At 36.5% G+C, this 25,688-nt stretch overlaps 1 protein-coding gene across 1 annotated transcript in view; it reads left to right on the plus strand.

Moving 5' to 3' along the window:
* Nucleotides 1–25,688, plus strand: part of TNNI3K (TNNI3 interacting kinase) — a 327,610-nt gene that overhangs the window by 205,683 nt on the left and 96,239 nt on the right. The window contains exons 18-20 of the mRNA XM_011977732.1: nt 15,493–15,545; nt 15,865–15,917; nt 18,876–19,008. Of these exons, the coding sequence (XP_011833122.1) occupies nt 15,493–15,545; nt 15,865–15,917; nt 18,876–19,008 (239 nt within the window). The remainder of the gene's footprint in view (nt 1–15,492; nt 15,546–15,864; nt 15,918–18,875; nt 19,009–25,688) is intronic.

Raw genomic sequence — 25,688 nt, forward strand, 5'->3', positions numbered from 1 at the left:
CAAGCAGCATCACAGCCTTCAGAATTCTTTATCATGTCATAAAGCAGCTGCATTCAAACTGCAGTGCTTCCACTCAAGCCATAACAAGGCAACGTTGACATTAAGATGCAATGTTCCGCAGATGCCAGTTTTAGCAATAGCTATAAGTGTCAGAGAACATTATCACATGGTAACTCTTTCAAGTTTGGAATGTGACTTTTATCAATCTTTGAAAATGATTTCAAATTTACATGCCACCTTAGATGGAAAAAAATGGCTAATTCTTATCTATATTGTCAGGAATTTTAATTAGTTTTGTTCTTTTTCTTATCTTAACCCATTTATGCTGGAGGTTGCAATTTTTTGAATTTTTGCATGAGTGAAAAATGAGACCTTGGCAATGATCTTGAGCAGTATGATATAAATAACTCCCACATGCTTAGCGTTCCAATAATGGAACGCTAGGCATAAGTGGGTTTAAAAATATCTTTTCTCTATCCATAGTCAGCATCAGTTACTTTATCTGCTTTTAGGTGGAAGAGCAATTACTGGAATTGTCTTGAGTCTCTGTGAAGTCTACAGGCTCTTCCTGATATTTGACAAGCCCCAGAACACTGCCAGCATGAATAACGTTTACTGAACGTCCAGTGTGTAAAAATCAAAATCAAAACCTTACAGACTTCTAATCACAAAGATTTAAAGAACAAAAAGGATGATTCATGTTTTAAAGGTGCTTACAGCCAAGTGGGGGTTCAGAAGTACACATAAATGATGAATGATTACATTTATGTAGTGCTTTGCAAATTACTAAGGTCTTATAGACTTATTGCTTAATCCTTACAATAACCTGGCAAGATAGCGCTTAGAGATAAGAGAAATTGAGGTAACATATTTAGAGATAAGCAATTTGAGGTAATTTATTAAAAAGAAAAGCTATTTATTGGCAGAGCTGTGGTAAAGTCTAAATCTTTTTTCTCTAAATTCACTGTTCTTTCTACACTATAGTATGAATTAAGTGCTGTAAGAATTTAAATCGGAAAGAAAGATGATTGTAAAATGGGAAAATGGTAGAGACTTCACAAGGATGAGTGGCTTAGCTTGATTGCTTAGGATAAGAGGACTGACATCACCTGAATACCTGGCAGGGGCAAAGACATAAGCCATTCCGGGTCATTGAGGAAGGGGATGTGCTGGACCTTCTTAGGCCCACTGTGTAGCATACCACCCTCAGCACTCTTAACATGGAATGGCATCCTGGTCACCAAACTCCCAGGTTTTCAACCTTCTGAAAGCATTTTTCCAAGTTGGTTAAAATTTGAAAAACCAAGAGTCACATGCAAGTTAAGGAGGAAGGAAGAGCCCTGGATTGCTTTTATTATTATTATTAATTTATTTTAATTTTTTTTAGCACAATTGCTTCTTTTCAGAAACCTGCTCCTCATAATAAAGGGCATTTTAAATTGGGGTGATAAATATGTACTCACTCACAGCCTTTAGAGTCATAATGTGCTAATACCTTCTATAAGAGTTAATATCTTAAGGTGATTTCTACCTAAGGTTATGTATTCTTTTGCTCACTATTTAAGATTGTTCACACATCCCCTTTACCTAAAATAAAGTGAAGGTATATGTATATTTTTTATCACTCTGTGAGGAATATCTCATTTGATTTTTTAATTTCTATCCTATTAGAAAGCAACCAATTAATTCTCCAATGCAGGTATTTGATTTCCATTATTTATTTCTTTATTGAGAAAACACTATATGTCAGGTTTAAGATAGATGATTTTTTCCACAAGTATTATTTCATTTCTTCTTTATTAAAAATCTCACATTGCTAAAGAAGAGAAATGTGAAGCTCAGTCAATTAATTTCTTCTCCTGGATCACTCAGTGAACTAAATGGCAGAGCTGATATTTGAACCCAAGTCTCCACTTCACAGTCCCTTACTCTTGCCACATTCCACAAGAGCTCTTTAACCAAACTTCAAGTGCCTGAGTTTAGGGCCACTTCAACTCATCATCTGCTGGAGACCAGCCATTGAAATTAATGTTTTCATTTGTTTTCTTGACTATACAGTGTATGTGGGTAATCTTTTTATAAGATTCTTGTTTCCATTACCATGGAGTTAAATAGAACAGCTATACATAAATCAAGACAAACACACACACACATACACACACACACACACACACACACACACACTAAATTCTTTAGGAACGAAATGTTCTGCAGCAGGGATAAAGTACAGAATACAAAGTATCAGCAACGTGCTGGATAGCCCGTAGACATCTTTAGAATACTAATCATGTGTCACTTCCACGATGCATACAAAGTCTCAGCAGCTTTTGGTAAACTTGGATAAAATCATTGGTAACTTTCGGCTTTGTTTCAGTTGGTGGATTCATGAGTAACCTGATCACATAAAGACATCATCATGAAATATGCATAGGGTTGAACTGTTTAGTCACACATCACATTTTCTATTAACACATTCTCATTAGATTTTCTAAACACTATCAGGGTAATTCATCCTTTCATGCTTCAGCTTATCTCCTCCTTCAGATGCCACAGGCTGCTTCCACCACCGCTTCCCCTCCCAGCCCTCCCACACGCACACACCTCCCCTCTCCCCTTCATGTGGCCCCTCTTTCTTTTGTCTCTCCATGTTCCAGACTTTTCCTTAATCATCATTTTTGTGCCCTTTGTTGCACATACTTTTGGTAGCTTATAGACTCATTCTCCTTACTTCCACTAAAAACAATATTCAAAACAGATGTTCCCAAATTAATTCAACAAATTAGAAATCTAGGCCATACTTTCTAATTTAACTTTACTTAAATCATTCTGTGTGACCTGTCAAAGCATATGTGGAGGAAAGTAAATGAATTTGGAAACCAGCAAAATGTGGATTCTAATCATAATTCTGACACTTTATCAAATGTGTGACCTTATACCTCAGTAGTAAAGATGAAATATTAATATTACCATATAAGGATACTGTGGGGACTAAATGAGATGAGGAATTCAAAGTACCTCGCTGTGTTACCATACTGCAGTTGCTTAACCTTTCTTTGATTACATTTCTTCATATGGTTTAACTGTTTAGTCACACATCACATTTCTCCTTACACATTCTCATTAGATTTTCTAAACACTATCAGAGTCATTCATCCTTTCATGCTTCAGCTTATCTCCTCCTTCATATTTAAAATTGCATAATAATTATATATCTCATTGGGTTGTGTGAACATTAAACTGGTTAACATATGTTGCTTACAACTATGCCCAGCACAGAGTAATACTTATCATTATAATTACTTAATGCCTAACATCATGCTTACCATTGAAAGGAGAGCTCCTGTAGTTCTACAAAGAAGATATTAGAAGACAAAGTCTTAGATTATTGATTTGTCAAGTGGAGATAAGTGCACACTATTTAATTGAGTAATACCTAAAAAGCATAATGGACACATTAGAATAGATTTGAAAATAGAATTGTTAGGACATGGTGACATTTTATGAGGGGGCTGAGGAAGAGCTTGGAATCAAGGATGGCCCCCAGTTTATAACTGGGTAACTAAATTCATGGTGATATCCTGCACTAAGAGAAAAGAAACAAGTTTTGATTGAGAAGAAGGAGGGCTCAAAGGCATTATGTGGTGTAATATAAAGCCTAAAAGATTCCACTGGATTTTAACCCCACAATAGTTTACACTGGAAAGGTTTATTGGAGTGGTAAAGACAAAATGAGACTGTAGTGGATTGAAGAGGGGATGGTCAGTGAAGATGTAGACGCAGTAAACCCTTTAAGAGTATTGATTATAAAGAAGAGAGAAATAGAGGCTGGGCACAGAGGCTTGCACCTGTTATCCCAGCACTTTGGGAGGCCTAGGTGGGCAGACCACTTGAGGTCAGGAGTTTGAGACCAGCCTGGCCAACAGGTGAAACCCAATCTCTAATAAAAATATAAAAATTAGCCAGACATGGTGGCAGGCACCTGAAATCCCCACTTCTTGAGAGGCTGAGGCAAGAGAATCGCTTGAACCCAGGAGGCGGAGGCTGCAATGAGTTGAGAGATCTTGCCACTGCACTCCAACCTGGATGACAGAGTGAGAGTCCATCTCAAAAAAAAAAAAAAAAAAAAAAAAAAAGAGAGAGAGAGAGACATAGAATGTTTCTCAGAAGGTTACTTTGAAGAGTCAAGATGTTATATCAGTAACTATATTGATTTTTCACAACCATAGTGTTTCTTGAGCTGCTATAGTTTGCTCAGATAGGGACAAATTATGCAAAGTGGCTTAAGAATAGTTTTAATCTACCTGGAGAAATATGAGATATGTGTAAAGAGAAAAAAGGTAGTAAGAAGAGAGAACATATACTAAGTGCCATATGTATGGAACTGAAAATAGTTAAAAGCATTTAGTCTCAATTGGCGCAGGCTAGAATATTTGGGCAAGGATTCAAACAACAGGCAAGACAAGTTTGTTTTAAAATAAGGACGAGGAACACGTTGGTCAGGAAGGTCATGAGGCAGGAGTCATTGGTGTGAGAGCTTCAGACAGAGGGGCCTGGCTTCGGCATGGCAGTCAATGATTAGAGGGATAAAGTGAAGAGTGTTTATTCAGCTCATTTTCTCATCTTTACTGGAAAGGTGAGCTTGTTGGAAAGCTGTGTCCTGCACAATATCCAGCAATGTAGTAAAAGTCAAATAAATATTTCATAAATATTTATTGAGTAAATGTTGAATATATAGAAAACCTATAGATAAGAATTTTCCTGGAGTAACACTAAAAGGGGAAAATTAAGTCACAAATAGGATATTTATAAAAAATACGAAACAACAATTTGGTCTGATAACTAAAGAATTCAATTCTAGGGAAAGTTGCTGCTAAATATAACCATCCCATAAAATTCTCCCATTCTTCTCATTCTTTCTTGCCCTTTACTCCTCCAGTGTCAGGAACACATTTTAATTCAGTATGAATTCATTGGTTACCAATAACTCTCTGGCATGGTTCTTGCTTTGGTAAAGCTTATAACCTTATTGGAAACAAATGCTATGAAAGCCGGGATGCAAAGAAATCATCAAGCAGGGTCCTGCAATATGGGGATATTTATTTAGAAAAAAAGTTGGAAGTAAATTCAAACCTGAAGGAGACACCATGAACAAAGGGAAGGAGAGAAGCAAGAAGGAGCTAGAGGGTATTCTGGGGACAGTCACATAGCATTGACGAAGGGTTAGAGCTAAAATAGCCCTAAACCGTCATGGTTGATAACTTACATTCCTGTGACTAATACTTCTAGCTCACAGGGATAGACTATCTGGTGTCTTGAAAAAAATAAACAGCTTCTCTTCTCAGCAACTGAAGAGACGCTGAATGGTTCAGTGAGTTTAAAAAAAATAGATATGTTCATTTCTTGTGAATTTTCAAAGTGTCCTTGATGGAAGGCATATGGGACTAAATACATTTTTAACCTGCCCTTTTGCAGACACATGGGCATTTAGTTTCCCTGTGTTTGCTAAGGGGAGACGGAGATACCATAGTAAAAGCTATAGTTTCAGATTAGTCCAGTAGGTAAAAGCAGTTTCCTTTCTTGAGTTACCAACAAATCCCTGCTTTGCAAGGAACTGCAAACACATTCCCCTGAAGTCATACTTTTTAAAACACTCGTTTGTGGCTCCTTCTGAGAGGTTAGAAGAAAAGACTCCTTAGAGGTCAAGCTCTGCAGGAGCAAAGCCTCTGCTCGTCAGAGATAGAGCTGTCTCGCCTGCCCTATTGGAGTTGCCCAAGTCTGAGGCTTCTCTTCTTAATACAGAAAACCTTGTTTGTTGATAAAACCCAGCTCTCCTCACAGCTGTTATTTTTAAGCTCAGCCCTCCTCTGCTTGACACATGTACACCTACACCAGGGTCTTCTAACAGGAAACTTGGCACACAAAATGTCAATGGCATCTTTTTTTTTCTCTTACTCATCTTTCATATAATTTTTCCTTTAACCTCTCCTCTCCCTGGCCTTGTTTTGTTTCCCTCACTTCCCCACTAGTGTCTAGGATTGAATTTTAACACGCAAAGATGGAGAGTATTAACAGACCTTTTATGTCTGGTTGTTGAATAGGTGCTCAGAAGGTCCCTGGCACATTGCCAAAGAGTTAGTCTTGGATCTGGTTTCTTAAATGTGAGTGAGAAGAATCCAGTGACACTTTTGTACAAATGGATACCCTGTAGTTAGTGCCTTTAGCATCTGTATCTCCACACTTCACGTAGGCTGGAGACATGCTTAGATCCTCAGTTCAGGGAAAAAAAGACTAAGTAATATAGGAAAAAGAATAGTTATTTGTCAAATGATTGATTGGGTGGCCTTGGGGGGAAAAACATCTCTTCACATTCTTCCTTCATAGAATAAGGGATCATTTAATGATCTTTTCCTTTCAATTCTAAAATATTGCTTGCTGTATCTCCTTTTTTTCTGTCTGCTACATTTATGCTATGTAGACTTTCATATTGTTTTCCTGCCTGTCCTTTGGTTTGGAAGAATTGTGTTTGCTCATCACATGCAAATGTCCAGTGCATTTCAGGGCTTATGTACAGAGTAGGGATTGCATAGGGACTTTGTAATTTTTAGTATATTCAAAACTGAATATTCAGAAAGGTGGCTAGGAAGCAGTATTTAGGTAATACTTAAAGAGCAAAGTTGGAAACTTCTTTACTTTTTTTTGGCTTGATGACTTTATTTCAGTAATCAGGCTAGCTAATTATTACCTTTTCATACTTAAATGTCACATATCTTTTGCCATCTTCTTTGTCCTCTGAAGTTTTGACTATATGCTTTATGGGAAAAAATCTCCCACACTGTTCACCTGTGACCACCAAATCCAAGTTTCACAACCAATTGTTGAAATTCAGAAACCTCTGCTCATCCACAGTACCAATGCACTAGAGAAATGTTAGTCTCTATGAAGAAAAATCACCAATTTTGTTCCAATATCCTTCCTCCCTTTCTCAATTTTAAATTAAAAAGAAAGCAAATTATATATAATGAATTCATAGCTGTCATTTCATGTGTTGTTACCTTGTCACTTCAGCATTCAAAAATGTTACATTTTGCAGTTTGCATACCTAAGATTCTTCATAAGATTATACCACGTTAAAATGAATAAGAAATGACTGTAACCATACACAGAAATGAAAATTATATTTGCTTGTTTATTCTAGAGCACTTGCTCATAGAAACCTCAGAATCAATATCATGCATGTATGTGGTTAGATTTATTCGGTCATTATCATTCTTCCAGTTGCTTTTTATGGTGTTGAGCAAATAGTAAATGAAGAGTATGAGTTTTTTTCACAATACCCTCAATAAATGGGTTTAACCACAATACAAATCTTATAATCCACCTCTTCAATCCCACTGGCAATGGGACAAATCCACTAGCTTTAGAGGTAAGCCTTCAAATATACTTCTACTGACAGGTTGAAGTTTGTTTTAGGACAAATCAAGGTTCTACAATCCTTTGCATTTATTGGAGTTTTCAGTTTCCATGGTTTCCAAGAGTTCACTGAAATTAGGCTTTCCATGTTTAGAAGTCATGATCGGGGCTTTGGTAAATTCCTTTTCTCTAACCTAGATTATGTTTAAGATCTGTACATTGCTATTCCTGGATGAGTACTGGGAGCTATTGAACGGTCAACATGGCTCTTCACCTGCATGCCTCCTCTAAAGAACCAAGGATTCTTTAGAACGAGGAATTTCAAGGCAATCTGTGTGAAGTCAAACTAGGGTTGTTTTCTGGCATCATAAAACAATAAAATTACAATTTGTATTTGTAGTGAAGAACTGCCTTCAAAGAGATTAATAGGAAAGCCTACACTTGAGGTTCTCTGGCCTTTGGTAAGGAGGGGAGGGCCCTGATAAAGTCTGAAAAACAGACTTCCGTAGGCTTCATTTATCTTGAGAAGAATTCTTCTGGACATGGTAGGAATCCTGAAGTAGTTTATGTTAGGCCCCAAGGTACATGGAGGTGTCAAGAATGTAGGGTGAAGTGGCCTGATGCAGGGGCTCATGCCTGTAATCTCAGTGCTCTGAGAGGTCAAGGCGAGAGGATTGCTTGAGGACAGGAGTTCAAGATCAGCCTGGGTAACATATTGAGACCTAATTTCTGCAAAATGTTCAAAAATTAGCCAAACATGGTGGTGTGTGCCTGTAGTCCTTGCTACTCAGGAGACTGAGGTGGGAGGATTTCTTGAGCCCAGGAGTTCAAGGTTACAGTGAGCTATGATCACACCACTGTACTCCAGCACTTCAGCCTGGGCAACAGAGTGAGACCCTGTCTCTGTAAAAACAGAATGTCTGGTGAGGCTTTATTTGGCTATGAACTTAAAGTATGTGATTTCTCATGTTACTGTACAATTGTTATCATGCTTCTATCTGCAGCCCAAATTGTGTAACAGACTCAGGTATTTCCTGATAGTCCAGTTACCACATAACATACATGAACAAGGAGCTAATCTCCCTGAGCCCAAAGCTACTGTCTCTGTTATCCTGGGGCTCAAAACCAGGACCTCTAGCAGTAGTCCTCAAGAAGATAATGACTTTATGATCAACAATTGTTACCTAGCTATGTAAGAAGCAGAGATTAGATAGGTAGGTAGATGATAGATAGATAGATAGATAGATAGATAGATAGATAGATAGATAGATAGACAGACAGACAGAATCAGATAAGAAAAAGACCAAAATAGGAAGCATATGAGACTATATTTACGACTACAAGGAACTGAGCTAGATGACTTGGAAGAGTTTTTTAGGAAAGGGTACAAAGATCCAAAGTAAGTGGATGTGAATTGCACTTCAAGGGTCTAGTCAGCACCTTGAAACAAATTGGAATCAGTTCAGTGTATGGGAGTCTTACGTTCAGGTATCCCACTGAGTTTGGCAGTGGCAGCTGCCAAAAGTTCATGAGGGGTTTTCAAGTAAGACTCAAGAGAAGAGAAAAATGTAGTTGCCTATTCTGAAGGTCACCAAGGTGAGACTCCCCAGAAAGGTCTGTGGCAGGAAGAGAGTCCTGAGCTATCACGCAGCTCTAAGGGCAAATTGTGGCAGCCAGCAGATCGGAAGACCAGGACTCCTCAGCATCAGGTTTGAATGATTGCCTGTCAGGCAGATGTGTTTGTAAACTAATGACTTTCACAGTGTGATGAGATTGAAAATGAAGCCTAATTGCTTCCACTGATTTAACCCTTGGAATGCTTCCAGGCATGCCGATAGCCATGTGTCTTTAATCATGTGAGTTAATCACCTTCAGGGATACATCAGAAAACAGTGGCTTATAGGAAGCCTGGGAAGCATTGCAGTTGTGTTATTAAGCCTACACTTCTGGGGGTTGTCGTCTCTTCAAATAAGGACGCTGAGAGGTTGGCCATGGTGCCCTTACACTAGTTTTGTTAGTAACGACTGACATAGGCAATTACATGGCTCTGTAATTCATAAAAAATGAATTAATATTTATGAATTTTTAAGTGACTTAAAAGAACTCCTAATGGTAGCAAAGTGAAAGTAGCAAGTCACCTTGATCCTTCTAAGGCCACCATGAACTTCAGTCCAGCTCTGAAAGAAAATCAGAATTGGAAAATGGTCTAATAATCAGGCCAGTCTGATTAATAGTGACAATTAGTATTGGACTACAGTGCATAACCAACTGATTATGAATCATTTGAGCGCTTTAGGTAAATTTTCAATACAGGCAATTAAAATGAAAAGACTCATGATCCTTACATAATGACTTCATTAAATTAATTCAGTTCTGAGGTTGGGGAAAATTTTATTTTGTAGAAAGGAACCAACAGAATTTAACTTCCATTCACTTTTGATTAAAAGAAATCTGGAGAAAACATTTATAAGATTTAAACACAACACACACATATGCAGACACCACATTGCAAACACCTTATTCATCTCTGAACGTGAACTGTGTTACTGAGGAAGAAAGAACTGAAGGTCAGAGCATGGATTCTATTCACATCGCTTATTTGGATGAAGTAAATCTTGCCCTCAGTTATATTTTGTATTCCACTAAGTGCATGCATTGTTAAGGTTAAGAGAACATTATTGTGGAGTAATCTGTGAAAGACAGACACTTCAAAGAGATAAATACTCACTTCTGTTACATAAACGATTGACTCAAATCATTTGCTTCATGGTAAAAGACAAAGCTAGAACCAAATCCAAATACTGTGGTATCAGTGCAGTCAGGGGAACAAAGATTCCTTTAGGTGAAACAAAGTCATTCAATCAAAGCAGAAATAGTTTTGGAGAATTAGACAATAAGAGTGGATGGAAAAGAGACTCTCTAGGGCTAAGAGTGACTTGAAATATTCCACAGTAAAGTCTGTCTCTATTGTGAGTTTTGAGTCAGAAAACACTTTGCTTCCAAGATTCATTACTTAATACCTAATGTATACGGCTTTATTGTTTACAACAGTGCGTTTGCACTTAAGTTGTACAGACATGCTGTAAGCTAGGTATTATGTATATTAATAATAGCTAATACTTATTTAGCAGTTCAGAATTTACCAAATTCCATCTATCTCTTTTTCATTTTCTTCATTCCTCTTACAATTTTTGAAGATGAGAAAAGGAGTCTCAAAAAGTTAAAGTGTTATAATTTGGCCAAAATCACAGTACTGGTAATAGCAAAAACTAGGTATTGATTTGTCTTCTGACTCTAGGTCCTCTTTCTATGTAGTACCTCCTGTTCCTCGTATTTCTTAAGACTATTTTTTTCTACTTGGTTAATGATCCATTTTATAATAAATTCTTACATTCACTATATTATTTTCTAGGTATCTCAGAATGCAAACCACTTTAAATTGTAGATTATGTAACTTAATCATTCTTTCAGTTTGTATTTCATTCCCAATCAGACCACACTGTCTTTCTGAAGGCATGCACTGCAATTTCCAGCACAGAACTTAGCCTTCACAGCAGAGGCAGTAAACTGAGTCAGAAATTGGTTGAGCTAGAACTTCAACCCAAGTCCTACCATCTGGGGCAAGAAGCCAAGGAGACTGAGGGGCAAGAGATGAAAGGAGATAAGTTACAGTAAAATGTAGAGATTTGTTCAGATCTCCAGATTAGTAAATGCACTTCTAGCATATCATATCTCCTATAAAGCAGGGTGATCAAAAGGAGCAATAAAGCCTTCTGAGCTGCTGACACTGCAAGGTTAGCTGGGCATGCTCATGAACTAAACAACTTGCTTCTGAGCTTAAGCCTCACTTGACACAACAAAATTGCAAGTGAGCAAACAGCGTGGAGTATAGAAATCACATTTATTTAGATGAAATCAAAATGGTAAATGCAGAAATGCTAAAAATTACCTTAAGCATAAAGGACTTGTTGACTTTTATCTACTTAAATTCCTTTAATTGTCTTTACCAAACTCTCTGTTATCTAAAAAGCATTCCTCAGTGACTCTTCACCCTAAAAGATGCTTCTGGAGAGTTTAAGATGCAAGTGTATGTATGTGTGTGTGTGTGCACACATGCATGTGCACACCTTATGTGTACATGTTTGTATATTATAGTATAAGTTAACTATTTTCCTTGACCTCAAAGGTAAGGGCTGAGACGCTAGCTCAACTAACTACTGACAGGTTTGCTCATCTGTCAAATCAAATCAAAATTTTCTGATTTGTCAGATTCAAATTAGAAGGATCTGACTCACGGGGCTGTTTCCACGAATGTTACAATGCTCATGAATATACTCTGCAGCATCATGTATAACAGAGGACTGTCTTTCTCTCTCAAGATTTTATAGAAGAGCAAATGACTGTAAATAAACCTCTTGGGTGATCTTTTGAAGGAAAAGAAGTCTGAGAATTCCCATCACCCTTCTATTTCTCTCTCCTGATCCTGATGATTGTCTCCCTGGTGTTGACCCTCTTCATGTGCCTGGCTTACTTCCCAGGTCAAATTGCACTTTCCATGTTTGCAATGATTATGCTTCCTTTGCCTACATTTCTTTAAAGAGCCTATGACATAGTATCCAATCTCTTGAAGGGAGGAAAGTTAGTCTTTGCCTGCTTTGCCTTAGATTTATTTCTAATTAGCTTATTGATTTCAGTCTCATCACCTTACAGTAACATATTGAAAACAGGTATTTTGGGCACTAGCTGGTAGGCCTGACTTCACTCAAACAAGATTTCTGGAATTTATTTCCAGACATCTAATTATAGCAGTCCTGACTCCTCCTTTGGATATGGTTGGTATGAGAATCAGCTTCTCCTAAAACAAGAAAGTTTTGGAGACTGAATCCTGGCTCCACCTCTTTCCAGCTATGGTAAGGGACACTGATTTCACCTCTCTAGCCTCAGTTATCCATCTGTAAAATATGTATGCTAATACCATCTCCATAGTGGCTCCATGAGGAATGGAAAAACGTTGAAAACACCAGTGCCTGCTCACAGGAGACCCTCACTCAATATTTACTCCCTTCTCTCTGCACTGCCACCCTCTGTGCCACTGCTTCTACATTCCCACAATCTTTACACTGCTCCAAACTTGTAGCTCATGACATCTCTCAGTAATAAACTCTTGAACTCATCTTTAATAATAATTGCACCAGCTCTGTTGTCCTAGCTGGCTTCAGCTCCAAGCTCTTCTCCTTCCCTGGTATCCTCAAACCTGACATTGCTGACCCTTCACTCAACCTCCCTGACTCTAGAGGCTTTGACTCTGGGTGTGATGCCCACTGAAGCTAGGTCACTGTGACTGATTGGCACAGGTTCTCTCAGCTTCAACCCTGCCTGCTCCCCTTCATGAATTTCACTCCATATAGGAAGCACAGCTTACTTCAAAGTGGGAAAAAATGAGTGAAAGAATCTTAGAGATGGTATTACAATTTAGTTTTCATTATTACTGAGTGGTTAGAGAAGGAGTGGACAAATCCAAGACTATCTTGAAGTGAAGAGAAACTTTCGCTTTATTCTAGCACTTGCTAAGTCTCATTCTGCAAAGTCACTTTCATGGCATCCTTTTTGACATTTAGACCCATTTATTGCTATGAACTCGCATTGTCCTGTGTTCCTAAACTGTCACTGCATCCTGTGTTTTGTTTGACTTGTTACTGTTTTTTAAACGTAAGAGTTCACTTTGAATGTGACTTCAATATGATAAATGTTATAGTTGTTTATCAGGTGCGTCTAATCTTCCCAAGCATAACTCTGACTCAAGTTCCACAAACTCCCAAGTAAGCCACTATCCTATTCATAAAAGTTGCCAGGTTTTCTGGCTCTTTCTCACTGTGTATATTATTGCTTTGTAGTCAGAAGGCCAAGCTAGAATTTTGGAGGTTATCTTTGTTTTTGTTGCTGTTGTTATTGTTGTCATTGTCTTTTAGCCTCTAATATTTAAACTGCTCCCAGATATAGACACTTCTCTCAGATGTTTTGATGGATCCACTCCACTGCTTTCTTTTTTCTACTCTACCTTCACACTTTAGTCATTTGGTAACTGCATTCTAAAGTTATTCGGAAATACCAGTCTGTGATTTCAGAGTATTAAAATATATACACAAAAACCTGTACTAGTGCTTTCTGACATCCTGCATCAAGTCCAGAATTGTTCTCTAATTTCAAATTCCCTAGCAGTTCAGCACCACTTTCACCCAAATAGTCCCTCATTATTTTTTAGCATGCACTGATTAATAAGTACATTTTTAGTATAATTCCTATTGCATACTACACACACTCCCAATTCTTGCCCTTTGCCAAGATCTTTCCCCAATCTAGAATTCATTTCCCCCTTTGTCTCTTCCAGCCTCATCTCCTTTACACTACCGTATAAATTCAGTCTTTGCCTGTCTTGTTCACCACTGTTTTCCAGTATACAGAAATTTTCCTGGCACATGATAAAGTCTCAGCACACATTTATACACTTACAAACTGACTGTTCTTCAAAGCCCACTTCAAAGCTAATCCCTTTCTTAACCCACTCTATCAAGTAGTACAGCGTGTAGATGCACTTTTTGTGTTGCATTTGAACTTCCAGAGAGCTCCTGGTGCTGTAGCATTCTCTGACAGGACAGTCTCGTTCTCATCATGTATATTCATTAGTAATTTGTTGTTAAAGACATCATGTTGGAGGTCTCTGTTTTGTTTGACATCCTGGAATACTTCTACACCGCGCTACTACAAGAAATATGATTTTAACGTATTTTAGATTTTCTGTAATTTAAAAGAAGATTATCTATACTCCAAAGACAAAATCGGTAGCAATTACAAGAGAAGTTCAAAAGTAACTTTTTTTGTAAAGGTCAAGTCAAGGTGGGAAAGCAATTATATAAAGTGATTCAATATCATATTGGACTCACTCAAGATTAAGAAATAGTGGTGTTTTTCATGTTTTGACCGTGAAGCAAAATAATTAAGGATAAAGGAACATTATGTAATTTATTATAAAATAAATATAATATAGCCCATATGCACTAAAAAAATCCAGTGGCAATCTCCTAATACTGAAAAGACTCATTTACAAGCCAAATGTGAAATGAGCATCAAAGACATATGGTAAGAAGCATTCAAAGACAATCTTGGACTATCATATGCATGTCTGTAAGATAGTCCACAACTAAATTTACTAATTTTGGGGAAGAGTAACCTCTCCTTGGACTATCTCAGGTTTGATTTACTTCTTAAAAAGGACACCTTTTTTCTGCCCTTATTGAGGTGTAATTAACAAACAAAAGTTATACATATGATGTTCAAGGTGATGTGACTTATGTATACCTTGTGAAATGATTACCATAATCAGGCTAATTAACATATCTATCCACCTCATATGGCTACCTTTTTGTGTGTGTTGTGAGAACATTTAAGATCTACTCTGACACTGTTCTTAATCTAACTTGAATTCTTGGTTGAAGGGGGACTTTGGTGACCTTTATGCTATTCTCCTCAAAACCTTAAAAAGTGGTTTAGTTGGCATCATTTCACAGATCTCAAAACACTCCTTTGTGCTGAGATTGTATCTAGAATGTATTGATCATGGCATTTTCCATAGAGAATCCTTTTGCTACATTCATTTCAGGCCTTGTCTTGAACTGTCCTTGTGCCTAGGGTTCCAGCAAGCTGTTTCTCTTGCTCGGACTCTAATAGGCCCACGATGCTTTTCACTCTTTCCTTGTAACCACACTTGTGTTAGCAAATGAGCCTCAAGGAGCTGAGAAACTGATCTTCAGCTGATGGGTCTTTTTGACAAGTTTAGAGGGTTTGTCTAAAGTAGGAATTCTTTATACCTTCAACATTAGAGAAAGTATAAACATGATTACATTTTATAAATAGCTATTTTGAATCAGCAAAACTAAAAAAATTTGATTTAGCCCTTTGGGGCCAATTTAGTCTCTAGGGCAAACAAATGATGTCTATGGTCCTCTTCTTTGAGGGACCAATTAGATTAGGACATAGCAAAGCTTACTCAATGTCTACTTTTTTTTTTTTTTTTTTTTTTTACAGTCACAATATTCTTCTCTATGAGGACGGGCATGCTGTGGTGGCAGATTTTGGAGGTGAGATTTCCATGAGTAATACCCCAAATGGCATCCTTTTTTATTTTGTTCCTACTGGGCACCTGATATTCTACCGTGAAACTGAACACTGAACATTGACAGCTATCCTACTCTAAATCATTCAAATTTCAGTGACCCTACATTTTGAAACTCTGTCATTTATTTCTAGTTTTTCTTCTTTGTTATCTCCAGCCAAGAGAAGGGAAGTGAGAATTTGAAAAAGACAGAAGTTTCTTGAGGTTTCAAAATTTTAGCTGTGATTGTTGACCTTGGTTTTAAGATATTTCCTTTGACGTGGTTTATTTTCTCTTTCCCTCAGAATCAAGATTTCTACAGTCTCTGGACGAAGACAACATGACAAAACAACCTGGGGTTTGCTGCTGCTTGTGTTTCCTATAATTATAAACCAATTAAAATGTGTAAACTCAGCCTGAGAGGACGTAAGATGAGAACAGTTTTAACTGGAAGAAATGTCATTGTCTCAGTGTCAGGATAATGGCTTATGTTTTTATTTTTAGTAAGCTTTCAAAATAACTATCTCAAGGTTCTACTAGAGAAATAGATAAGATATATATTTGGAAAACATTATGGATAAAATACTATAGAACATGTTTCAAATGTAACTGAAAAGAACGTGGTGGGCATGGATCATTTCATATTTAGATCACCTAACTACTTATAGTGGAGTTAACATTTAATAGGGAACTCACTATAAAATTAGTAGTTCATCAGCATCTATTAACTATTCATCATTCTCCACTTTACCATTGTAAGGTAATAAGTGGTATATCCAAGTATTAATGTTTAAGTAAAATATAAATTATAATATCTGAAGCAAGGATAATTGTACTCAAAATGTCTGCAATTAAATTCATTACCTGCCCTCTCCTTTACTTTCCCCAATCCCTCCCCCTGAAAAAAAGTAGACTTCTCTTTCTGGACTACTTGTGATAACTAATTACCTAAGCCTAGAGTAATTTTTCATTCCTTCCCTTTCCTGCTTCTGCTTACACTCAGTCACCTTTTCTGGATGTCTCTTTCTTTTCTTTTTTAAGTTCATCTTAACCTCTTAAACCTCTCATTTCCTGCTGCTTCAGTTCAGATTCTCATCATTTCTTTTCTGGACTAGTATCACAACAGGCTTGTAACTCCAGTCCTCTCTTCTGATTCATTCTTTGCAACATCAACTAAGTTCTCGTTCCTATGGAGCTAATATTCTACTGGAAGGGGATAAATACTGGACAAATTAACAAAATGTATCTCAGGCAGTGATGAGTGTTATGAAGAAAAATGAAAGCAGAGTAAATGAATGGAGAGTGATGAGGATGCCATTTAGATAGGATGAAGGAAAAAGTTAACATTTAATAAGAGGCCTGACATGGGAGTAATCTACATGGGGGGAGAGCTATGCAGGTGGGGGCAATAGTAAGTGCAGAGGTCCTGGGGCAGGAAAGTTCTTGGTGTGTTCAAAGTCAGCGTGGCCGGAGTGAGGTGATCAAGGAAGAAAGTGGCAGTTTATGAGGTGAGGGAGGTGGGAACAATGAGTGATCTTTTGGCAGAACACAAAGCTTATCCAAGACATGGGACATAGAGGCAGCTAAATTAGTGGTCCTCAACCCTAGGTGCACATTAAAATAAGTTTAGAAACTTTTTTAAGCATAGTACCTGAATCTGATCCCTAGAAATTATGATTTTATTGGCCTAAGATTGATCTTGAGTAACTGCATCTTTTAAAAATTCCCCCACATAATTCTAAAAAGCAGTTAGTTGAGACTCTCCAACTAAATAAACTTTTGTTGAATGTAATTAAATTGAATTTAACCAACAGCAGGTAATATTAACTCTCTTATTCTAGCAGCATAGTCTTTAAGCACAGCACTAATAAATAAATAAATTAGTGCTAATAAATAAATTAGTGCTGTGCTTAAAGACTATGCTGCGAGAATAAGAGAGTTAATTTGAAATTTATTTTGAAAGCGGTTTTGTTTCTTATTAGTTCTGTGGCTTTATGTATGTTATCTAATCACTCTATGACCCCTCTGTGCAAAAACGGGCATACTGTGTACCTGCTCCCACATATACAATGTTGTGACACAATGCATAATTTGCTATAAAAATGGAGGCTCTCTGGAATGTGGAAGCTTATGCAGAAAAATTGCATATGAGCACCATAATAAGAATAAAGATATTATTGGAAAGCTGTAACTATGCTTGGTTTCAAAATAAGGTGTACATTTCAAAAGAATTAGTGACCAACATTACACACAAGATTTTGGTAACAGTGATAAAAGAATAATGGTTTCCTTCAACGGATATTTAAAAGTGTTTAGCAAAGTTTATTAGTAAGATAAGGTGCCATGGGGATTTAGAACTGGGAGGGTGTGGCTCCTCTGCTTTGTCCTTGAGGAATCTGAGGTCCAGGAAACATGAGACTTGCCCAGAGCTGTTCAGTAAGTGGTAGAGCCAGAACTAGAATTTTCATCTCCTAACTCAAAACCCAGTGTTCTGTGCTCTAAACTAGAAATCAACTGAATTTATGCATTTGCATCCCAAAATGGAAACTAATTTTTTTTAACTGAAAAATGGGAAGTCACAAATGAAAAGAATGTACATAATTTCATCAAAACAGAGGCTAGAACTTTGCATGAAGGGACTTGTAATATTTTATGGGCTTCCTTTCCAGGATATTGCACAAACAGCATTCATAAATAGCACATCTGGGCAGAGAAAATAACACAGACCTGCTCCTGCCAGTGATAAATCTACTTCTTAGGAATATTCTGGGCACTCCTCTGGAGCCATTTCTCTCCTCAGCCATGAGCGCACTATTTATGGGCCTAATTTAGTAACTTCCTAAATTACAACCTGAAGACTTGCAGGAGGTGCCTCCCACAGAGTGTGATTCACTCCCAGGGAGACATAGGGTCCCTAGATGAATCCATGGTTGGCTATTCTGAACCTTGAAGGCTTCTAAGGGAGAAAGATGTTTATAGATTTTTAAAAAATAATACTGCCTCTCATTGTATAAGAGGCAGAGTTACTTGATGATTAATTACTGGTGTGATGTTTTGGGAAGAATTATGAATTTTATGATCTTCCAATGATTAAAAAATGCCCTTTGAGGAACTGAACAGCCACAGTAAACACACTGTGTATGTATAAATGTGTTGATTATACACATTGAGGGCAATATGTATGGATGTTAATTTATATTTATGCCTTTTGAGAGCATCGGGAGAACACAGCAAATTCTCACTGAGAAGAATGCTACTCTGCAGCGGAGGAACCAAACACTTGGTAAATGGCTTGTGGATGTTTCTTGATGTGCAGAACCTCCGTTGGATGGCTCCTGAGGTGTTCACGCAGTGCACTCGGTACACCATCAAAGCAGATGTCTTCAGCTACGCTCTGTGTCTGTGGGAAATTCTCACTGGCGAAATTCCATTCGCTCATCTCAAGCCAGGTAAGACACGCTGCAATTGAAGTTTTCCTGTTTGACAAAGTTCACTGGATTTTTATAACTTCAAGAAATTTTTTTTCACAAAATGATTAGTCTCAGTGAGATGGCAAAAGAGGAAGTAAGCAAACAATCTCAGATTGTTTTAAGGTGTGTGCCCAACCCAGAAAATTTGATGACTTAACCGTGATTTCAGACCCAGACACACAGAAATGCAGGTATAAATATATATTAAGGTTTAGGACTTGACTTATTGATTGTTAATAAAACAAGCAAATAACTACGATCATGTGGAATGTGAGGGCAAATAAGGTGGACAATGTGATATTTATTTTTTGAGATTAGATTTTAGAATTGCCCTTTTAACATGTGTATAGGGATAAGAAAGTAGTAACACAGAAATAACCTATTAGGGCTGCTCTCTGCTTACCTCACATCATAAAAAAGAAGATTGGTTTTCTTAACATTTTTGTATTATATGTGTGTGTGTGTGTGTGTATGTGTCTATATATGTATCTATCTATATATATGTATCTATCTCTCTCTATATATAGATACATTCTAAAAATGGAGCATGCAGTGAGTCTGGCTTTCATTGATGATACACATTATGCTTTGCTTACATGTAGAAAGTGAAGGTGAGGAATCTAATCACAGGTAGAATATACGCATATTTTAGGTTTAAAGTAAACTTCATTTGCATCTATCTCTCAATTGCATTTGGATTGCTTTCATATCTTGTCACACTAGACAAATCTCCTTAAGGACTTTGCATCCCTAAAACTTAGCACACTTGTAAAGTAGTTGTCAAATGTAATCATAAGTAATGTTTAAATAATTATATTGTAATCTCCTAATGGCCACCCTATAACATTATATAAGAAGGATAAAGTCAAAAGAGATGTTACTTAAACATCCCTTTTAACAAGTTAAAAGTCTTGACCAAGATCAAAATATTTATGAGTCTCATGTACAGAGAGGAAGCCACATCTCATCTCATCTCATACTCTATTTTGGAGTTTTTTCCCCAAAGCTACCATATGGTCTTTTAATTACACTCTGCATAGCAGAGTGCTTTTCATAGGTTATGTGCTCTGTGCATAGTTTGTTTAGCATAATGGTGATGTAATTGCCCTAATTTTTCTCTACATATTTTCTATAGTTTTAAATTAGACTTAGCCCTTATTACAGTGTGGATGTGTGGACTCTGTTTTGAGCTGAAACAACATTGCCATTTGTAAGGTCTTGTTCTGACGTCCTTCCTTCTCTCTACCTCTTAGAGTGTGCATCCTGATAAGATTGATGGATATACAGAAAACTGATTATAATTTTAAATGTACTGTGGCGTTTTTTCATAAGAAAGAAATACAGCTCCTTTTGCCTCATCCCCTGTGTCAGTCCATTAACCTGGCCCTGTTGATTTTACCTTCTAATACATGGGTTTCTCTACCACTTACCATCATCCACCACCATCATTTAAACCATTGCAATAGTCTTTTTAAAAATAGGGTTTATTTAGGTATAATATATATGCAGTAAAATTTACCTTGCTAGGTTAACATTTCAATGAGTTTTAATAAATATATACAGCTGTATAACCACAACTGCAATCAAGATGTAGAACATTTCTATCACTCCAAAAAGTTCCCAGTGCCTGTTTGGGATCAATCCACTTCCCACACCTCCAGCCCTTGGCAACCAATGAGCTCATTTCTGTCCAGATAAGCTTGCCTATATACCAATGTCATATAAATAGAATCATGTTGCCATATTTATCAGTAATTTATTCTTTTTCACTCCTGTGTAATATTTCATATTATAGATGTGCCATGATTTGTTTATGCATACAGAAGTTCATGACCATTTGAGTTCTTCTCATTTTAGAGAAATTAAGAATAAATCTGCTCAAATAATTGAGGCCTTTGTGTGGTTGTTTTCATTTCCATTGGATAAATGAGTAACAGATGGATTACTACATGTTATAATAAGAGTTTTTCCAAGGTGTCTGTACCGTTATGAATTTCCAACAGTAGTCGGTGAGAATTTCAGTTGACATCCTTGCCAGCACTTTGAATTGTCTATTTTTAAATATATATGTATATATTAGCCATTTGAGTGGGGAACATCATTGTGATATTTACATTTCTCCAATGACTAGAAATACTGACATTTTTATGTGCTTATTTGGTATCCATATTTCTTCTGTGAAACGTTTGCTTAAAAAGTCTCATCATTTAGTTGTAAGACTTCTTAGATTATAGGGATTATAGGGAAAAGGATTTTATCTGCTACATGTTTTGCAAGGATTTTCCTGTAATACGTGGCTTGCCTTTTTGTATTCTGAGCAACGTCTTTCAAAGAGCAAAATGAAATTTTAATGTCAATGAAATCCATCTTACCAAAATTTTAAATTAATTTGTATCCTATCTAAAATATTTTTGCCTTACTCAAAGCCATAAAAACTTCCTCCTATTTTTTTATAGAAGTGTTGCAGGTTTAGGTTTTATATTTATAAGATCTATTTTGAGTTCTTATTTTTTTAAAGTACCCAGTTTGGGTTGAACTTGTTATTCTTTGGTTTGTTCATTTGTTTTTTTTAATATAGATGTCCAATTTTTTGGCATAATTTTTCAAAAATATTATCCTTTCTTATTAAATTATTTTGATACATTTTTCAAAAATCGGTTGACCATGTATGTATGCATTTATTTCCAACTCTATTCTGTTTCATTGATCATGTGTCTACCCTTAAATCAATACCACACTATCTTACTATGTTATAATAAGTCGTGTAATTAAGTAATGTGAATCCTCCAACTTTGTTCTTCTTTGTTAAAAAGGTTCTGGCCATTTAGAGTTTTTTGCTTTTCCATATAAATTTTAGAATTGGCTTGTCTATATTCCTATAAAAAGTTTGTTGGAATTTGATTCAATTGCATTGAATTATTACATCAATTTGGGAAGAATGAACACCTTAACCATGTTAGTCTTCTCCTCAATAAACATGGTTTATCTCTATCTTCACTTAGGTCTTCTTAAATTTCATACATTACATATTTTAGCATACAAACCTTGCATAACTTTTATTATACTTATCTCTATTTATTTTGTGTCTCTTGATGCTATTGTAAATATTACTCTTAAAAACATCAATGTCCTAATTGGAAGTAAAACACTCCTAAGCCAATGCAAAAGAACTGAAATCATAACGAACAGTCTCTAAGGCCACAGCACAATCAAATTAGAATTTAAGATTAAGAAACTCACTAAAAATCACACAACTACATGAAAATTGAACAACCTACTCGTGAATGAATCCTTGGTAAAAAAGTGAAATTAAGGCAGAGATCAAGAAGTTCCTTGAAACCAATGAGAACAAAGAGACAACATACCAGAATCTCTGAGATGCAGCTAAAGCAGTGTTAAGAGATAAATTTATAGCGCTAAATGCCCACATCAAAAAGCTAGAAAGATCTCAAATTGATGTCCTAACATTACAACTAAAAGAACTAGAGAACCAAGAGAAAACAACCACCAAAACTAGCAGAAGAAAAGAACTAACCAACATCAGAGTGAACCGAAGGATATAGAGACACAAAAAAACTCTTCAAAAAATCAGTGAATCCACGAGGTGGTGTTTTTTTGAAAAATTTAATAAAATAGATAGACCACTAGCTAGACCAATAGAGAAGAAAAGAGAATAATCAAATAGGCATAATAAAAAATGATAAAGAGGATATACTTCTGACTCCACAGAAATACAGACAACCACCAGAAAATACTATAAATACCTCTATGCAAATAAACTAGAAAATCTAGAAGAAATGGATAAATACCTGGATATGTACACCCCTGCAAGACTGAACCAGGAAGTTGAATCCCTGAATAGACCAATATTAAGTTCTGAAATTGAAGCAATAATAAATAGCCTACCAACCAGAAAAAAAAAAGCCCAGGACCAGAAGGATTTCAACTGAATTCTACCTGAGGTACAAAGAGGAGCTGGTACCTTATTTTTTGAAACTATTCCAAACAATTGAAAAGGAAGGACTCCTCCCTAATCCATATTATGAGACCAGCATCATCCTGATACCAAAACCTGGCAGAGATACAACAAAAAAAGAAAACTTCAGACCAATATCCCCGATGAACATTGATGCAAAAATTGTCAATAAAATACTGGCAAACCAAATCCAGCAGGACATCAAAAAGCTTATCCACCACAGTCAAGTTGACTTCATCCCCACGATGTAAGGCTGGTTCAGCATATGCAAATCAATAAACGCAATTCATCACATAAACAGAACTAAAGACAAAAACCTCATGATTATCTCAATAGATGCAGAAAATGTCTTTGATAAAATTCAACATCCCTTCATGTTAAAAACTCTCAATAAACTAAGTACTGATGGAACATACCTCAAAATAATAAGAGCCATTTATGACAAACCCACAGCCAATATCATATTGAATGGGCAAAAGCTGGAAGCATTCCCCTTGAAAACTGGCACAAGACAAGTATTCCCTCTCTCACTACTCCTATTCAACATAGTATTGGAAGTTCTGGCCAGGACAATCAGGCCAAGTGAAAGAAATTAAACATATTCAAATAGGAAGAGAGAAAGTCACACTGTCTCTGTTTGCAGATGACATGATCCTATGTCAAGAAGACCTCATTGTCTCAGTCCAAAAACCTATTGAGCTTTAAGCAATGTCAACAAAGTCTCAGGATACAAATCAATGTGCAAAAATCACAAGTATTCCTATACAACAACAATAGACAACAAGAGAGGCAAATTGTGAATGAACCTGTCACTCACAATTGCTATAAAGAAAATAAAATACCTAGAAATACAACTAACAAGGGAAGTGAAGGACCTCCTCAAGGAGAACTGCAAACCACTGATCAAAGAAATAAGAGAGGACACAAATAAATGGAAAATCATTCCATGCTCATGGAGAGAAAGAATCAATATCATGAAAATGGTCAGACCGCCCAAAGTAATTTATAGATTCAATGCTATTACCATTAAATAACCTTTGACATTCTTCACAGAATTAGAAAAAAAAAATCATATGGAACCAAAAGAGCCCATATAGCCAAGACAATCCTAAGCAAAAAGAACAAAGCTGGAGGCATCATGGTATCCAACTTCAAACTACACTATAAGACTACATAACCAAAATATCATGGTACTGGTAAGCAAAAAACAGACACATAGACCAATGGGAGAGAATAGATAACTCAGAAATAAGACCACACATCTATAACCATCTGATCTTTGACAAACCTGACAAAAACAAGCAATAGGGAAAGGATTCCCTATTTAATAAATTGTGCTGGGAATATTGGCTAGGCATATGCAGAAAACTGAAACTGGACCCCTTTCTTATGCCTTATAAAAATATTAACTCCAGATGGATTAAAGACCAATGTAAAAGCTAAACTATAAAAACCCTAGAAGAAAATCTAGGCAAGACCATCCAAGACATAAGCATGGACAAAGATTTTATGACAAAAATGTCAGAAGCAATGCAGCAAAAGCAAAAATTGACAAATGTGAGCTAATTAAACTAAAGATCTTCTGCACAGCAAAAGAAACTATCATCAGAGTGAACAGACAATCTACCAAATAGGAGAAAATGTTTATTATCTATCTATCTGAAAAAGGTCTAATACCCACAATCTACAAGCAACTTAAACAAATTTACATGAAAAAACAACCCCATTAAAAAGTGGGCAAAGGACATGTACAGACGTCTCAAAAGAAGACATTTGTGTGGCCAACAAACATATAAAAAGAAGCTCAACATCACAGATCATTAGAGAAATACAAATCAAAACCACAATGAGACACCATTTCATGCCAGTCAGAATGGCGATTATTAATAAGTCAAAAAGCAACAGATGTTGGCGAGGCTATGAAGAAATAGAACTGCTTTTACACTGATGGTGGGAATGTAAATTAGTTCAACCACTGTGGAAGACAATGTGGTGATTCCTCAAAGGCCTAGAATGTGAAGTATCATTTGACCCAGTAATCACATTCCTGGGTATATACCCAAAGGAATATAAATCATTCTGTTATAAAGATACATGCATGCTTGTGTTCATTGCAGCACTATTCACAATAGGGAAGAGATGGAATCAACCCAAATGCCCATTAATGATAGATTGGATAAGGAAAATGTGGTACATATACTCCATGGAATATTTCGCTGCTATAAAAAAGGAACAAGATCACGTCCTTTGCAGGGACATGGATGGAGCTGGAAGCTATTATCCTCAGAAAACTAACACAGGAACAGAAAACCAAACACCACATGTTCTCACTTATAAGTGGGAGCTAAACAATGAGAACACATGGACACAGGGAGGGGAACAATGCATACTGGGGCCTGTTGGGGAAGGCCGGGGGAGGGAGAGCATCAGGAAAAATAGCTAATGTATACTGTGCTTAATACCTAGGTGATGGATTGATAGGTGCAGCAAACCACCATGATACATGTTTACCTATGCAACAAGCCTGCACATCCTGCACATGTTTCCCGAGAACTTAATAAAACAAAATGAATCAATGTCCAATTTTTTGCTACTATTAATATATAGAAATATAATAATGTTTTATTACAATCTAGTACCCCACAAACTTACTAAATTTACTTATCCATCCTAGTTCCCTTTT

This window comes from Mandrillus leucophaeus, unplaced genomic scaffold, assembly GCF_000951045.1.
Source record: "Mandrillus leucophaeus isolate KB7577 unplaced genomic scaffold, Mleu.le_1.0 Scaffold103, whole genome shotgun sequence".
NCBI lineage: Eukaryota > Metazoa > Chordata > Mammalia > Primates > Cercopithecidae > Mandrillus > Mandrillus leucophaeus.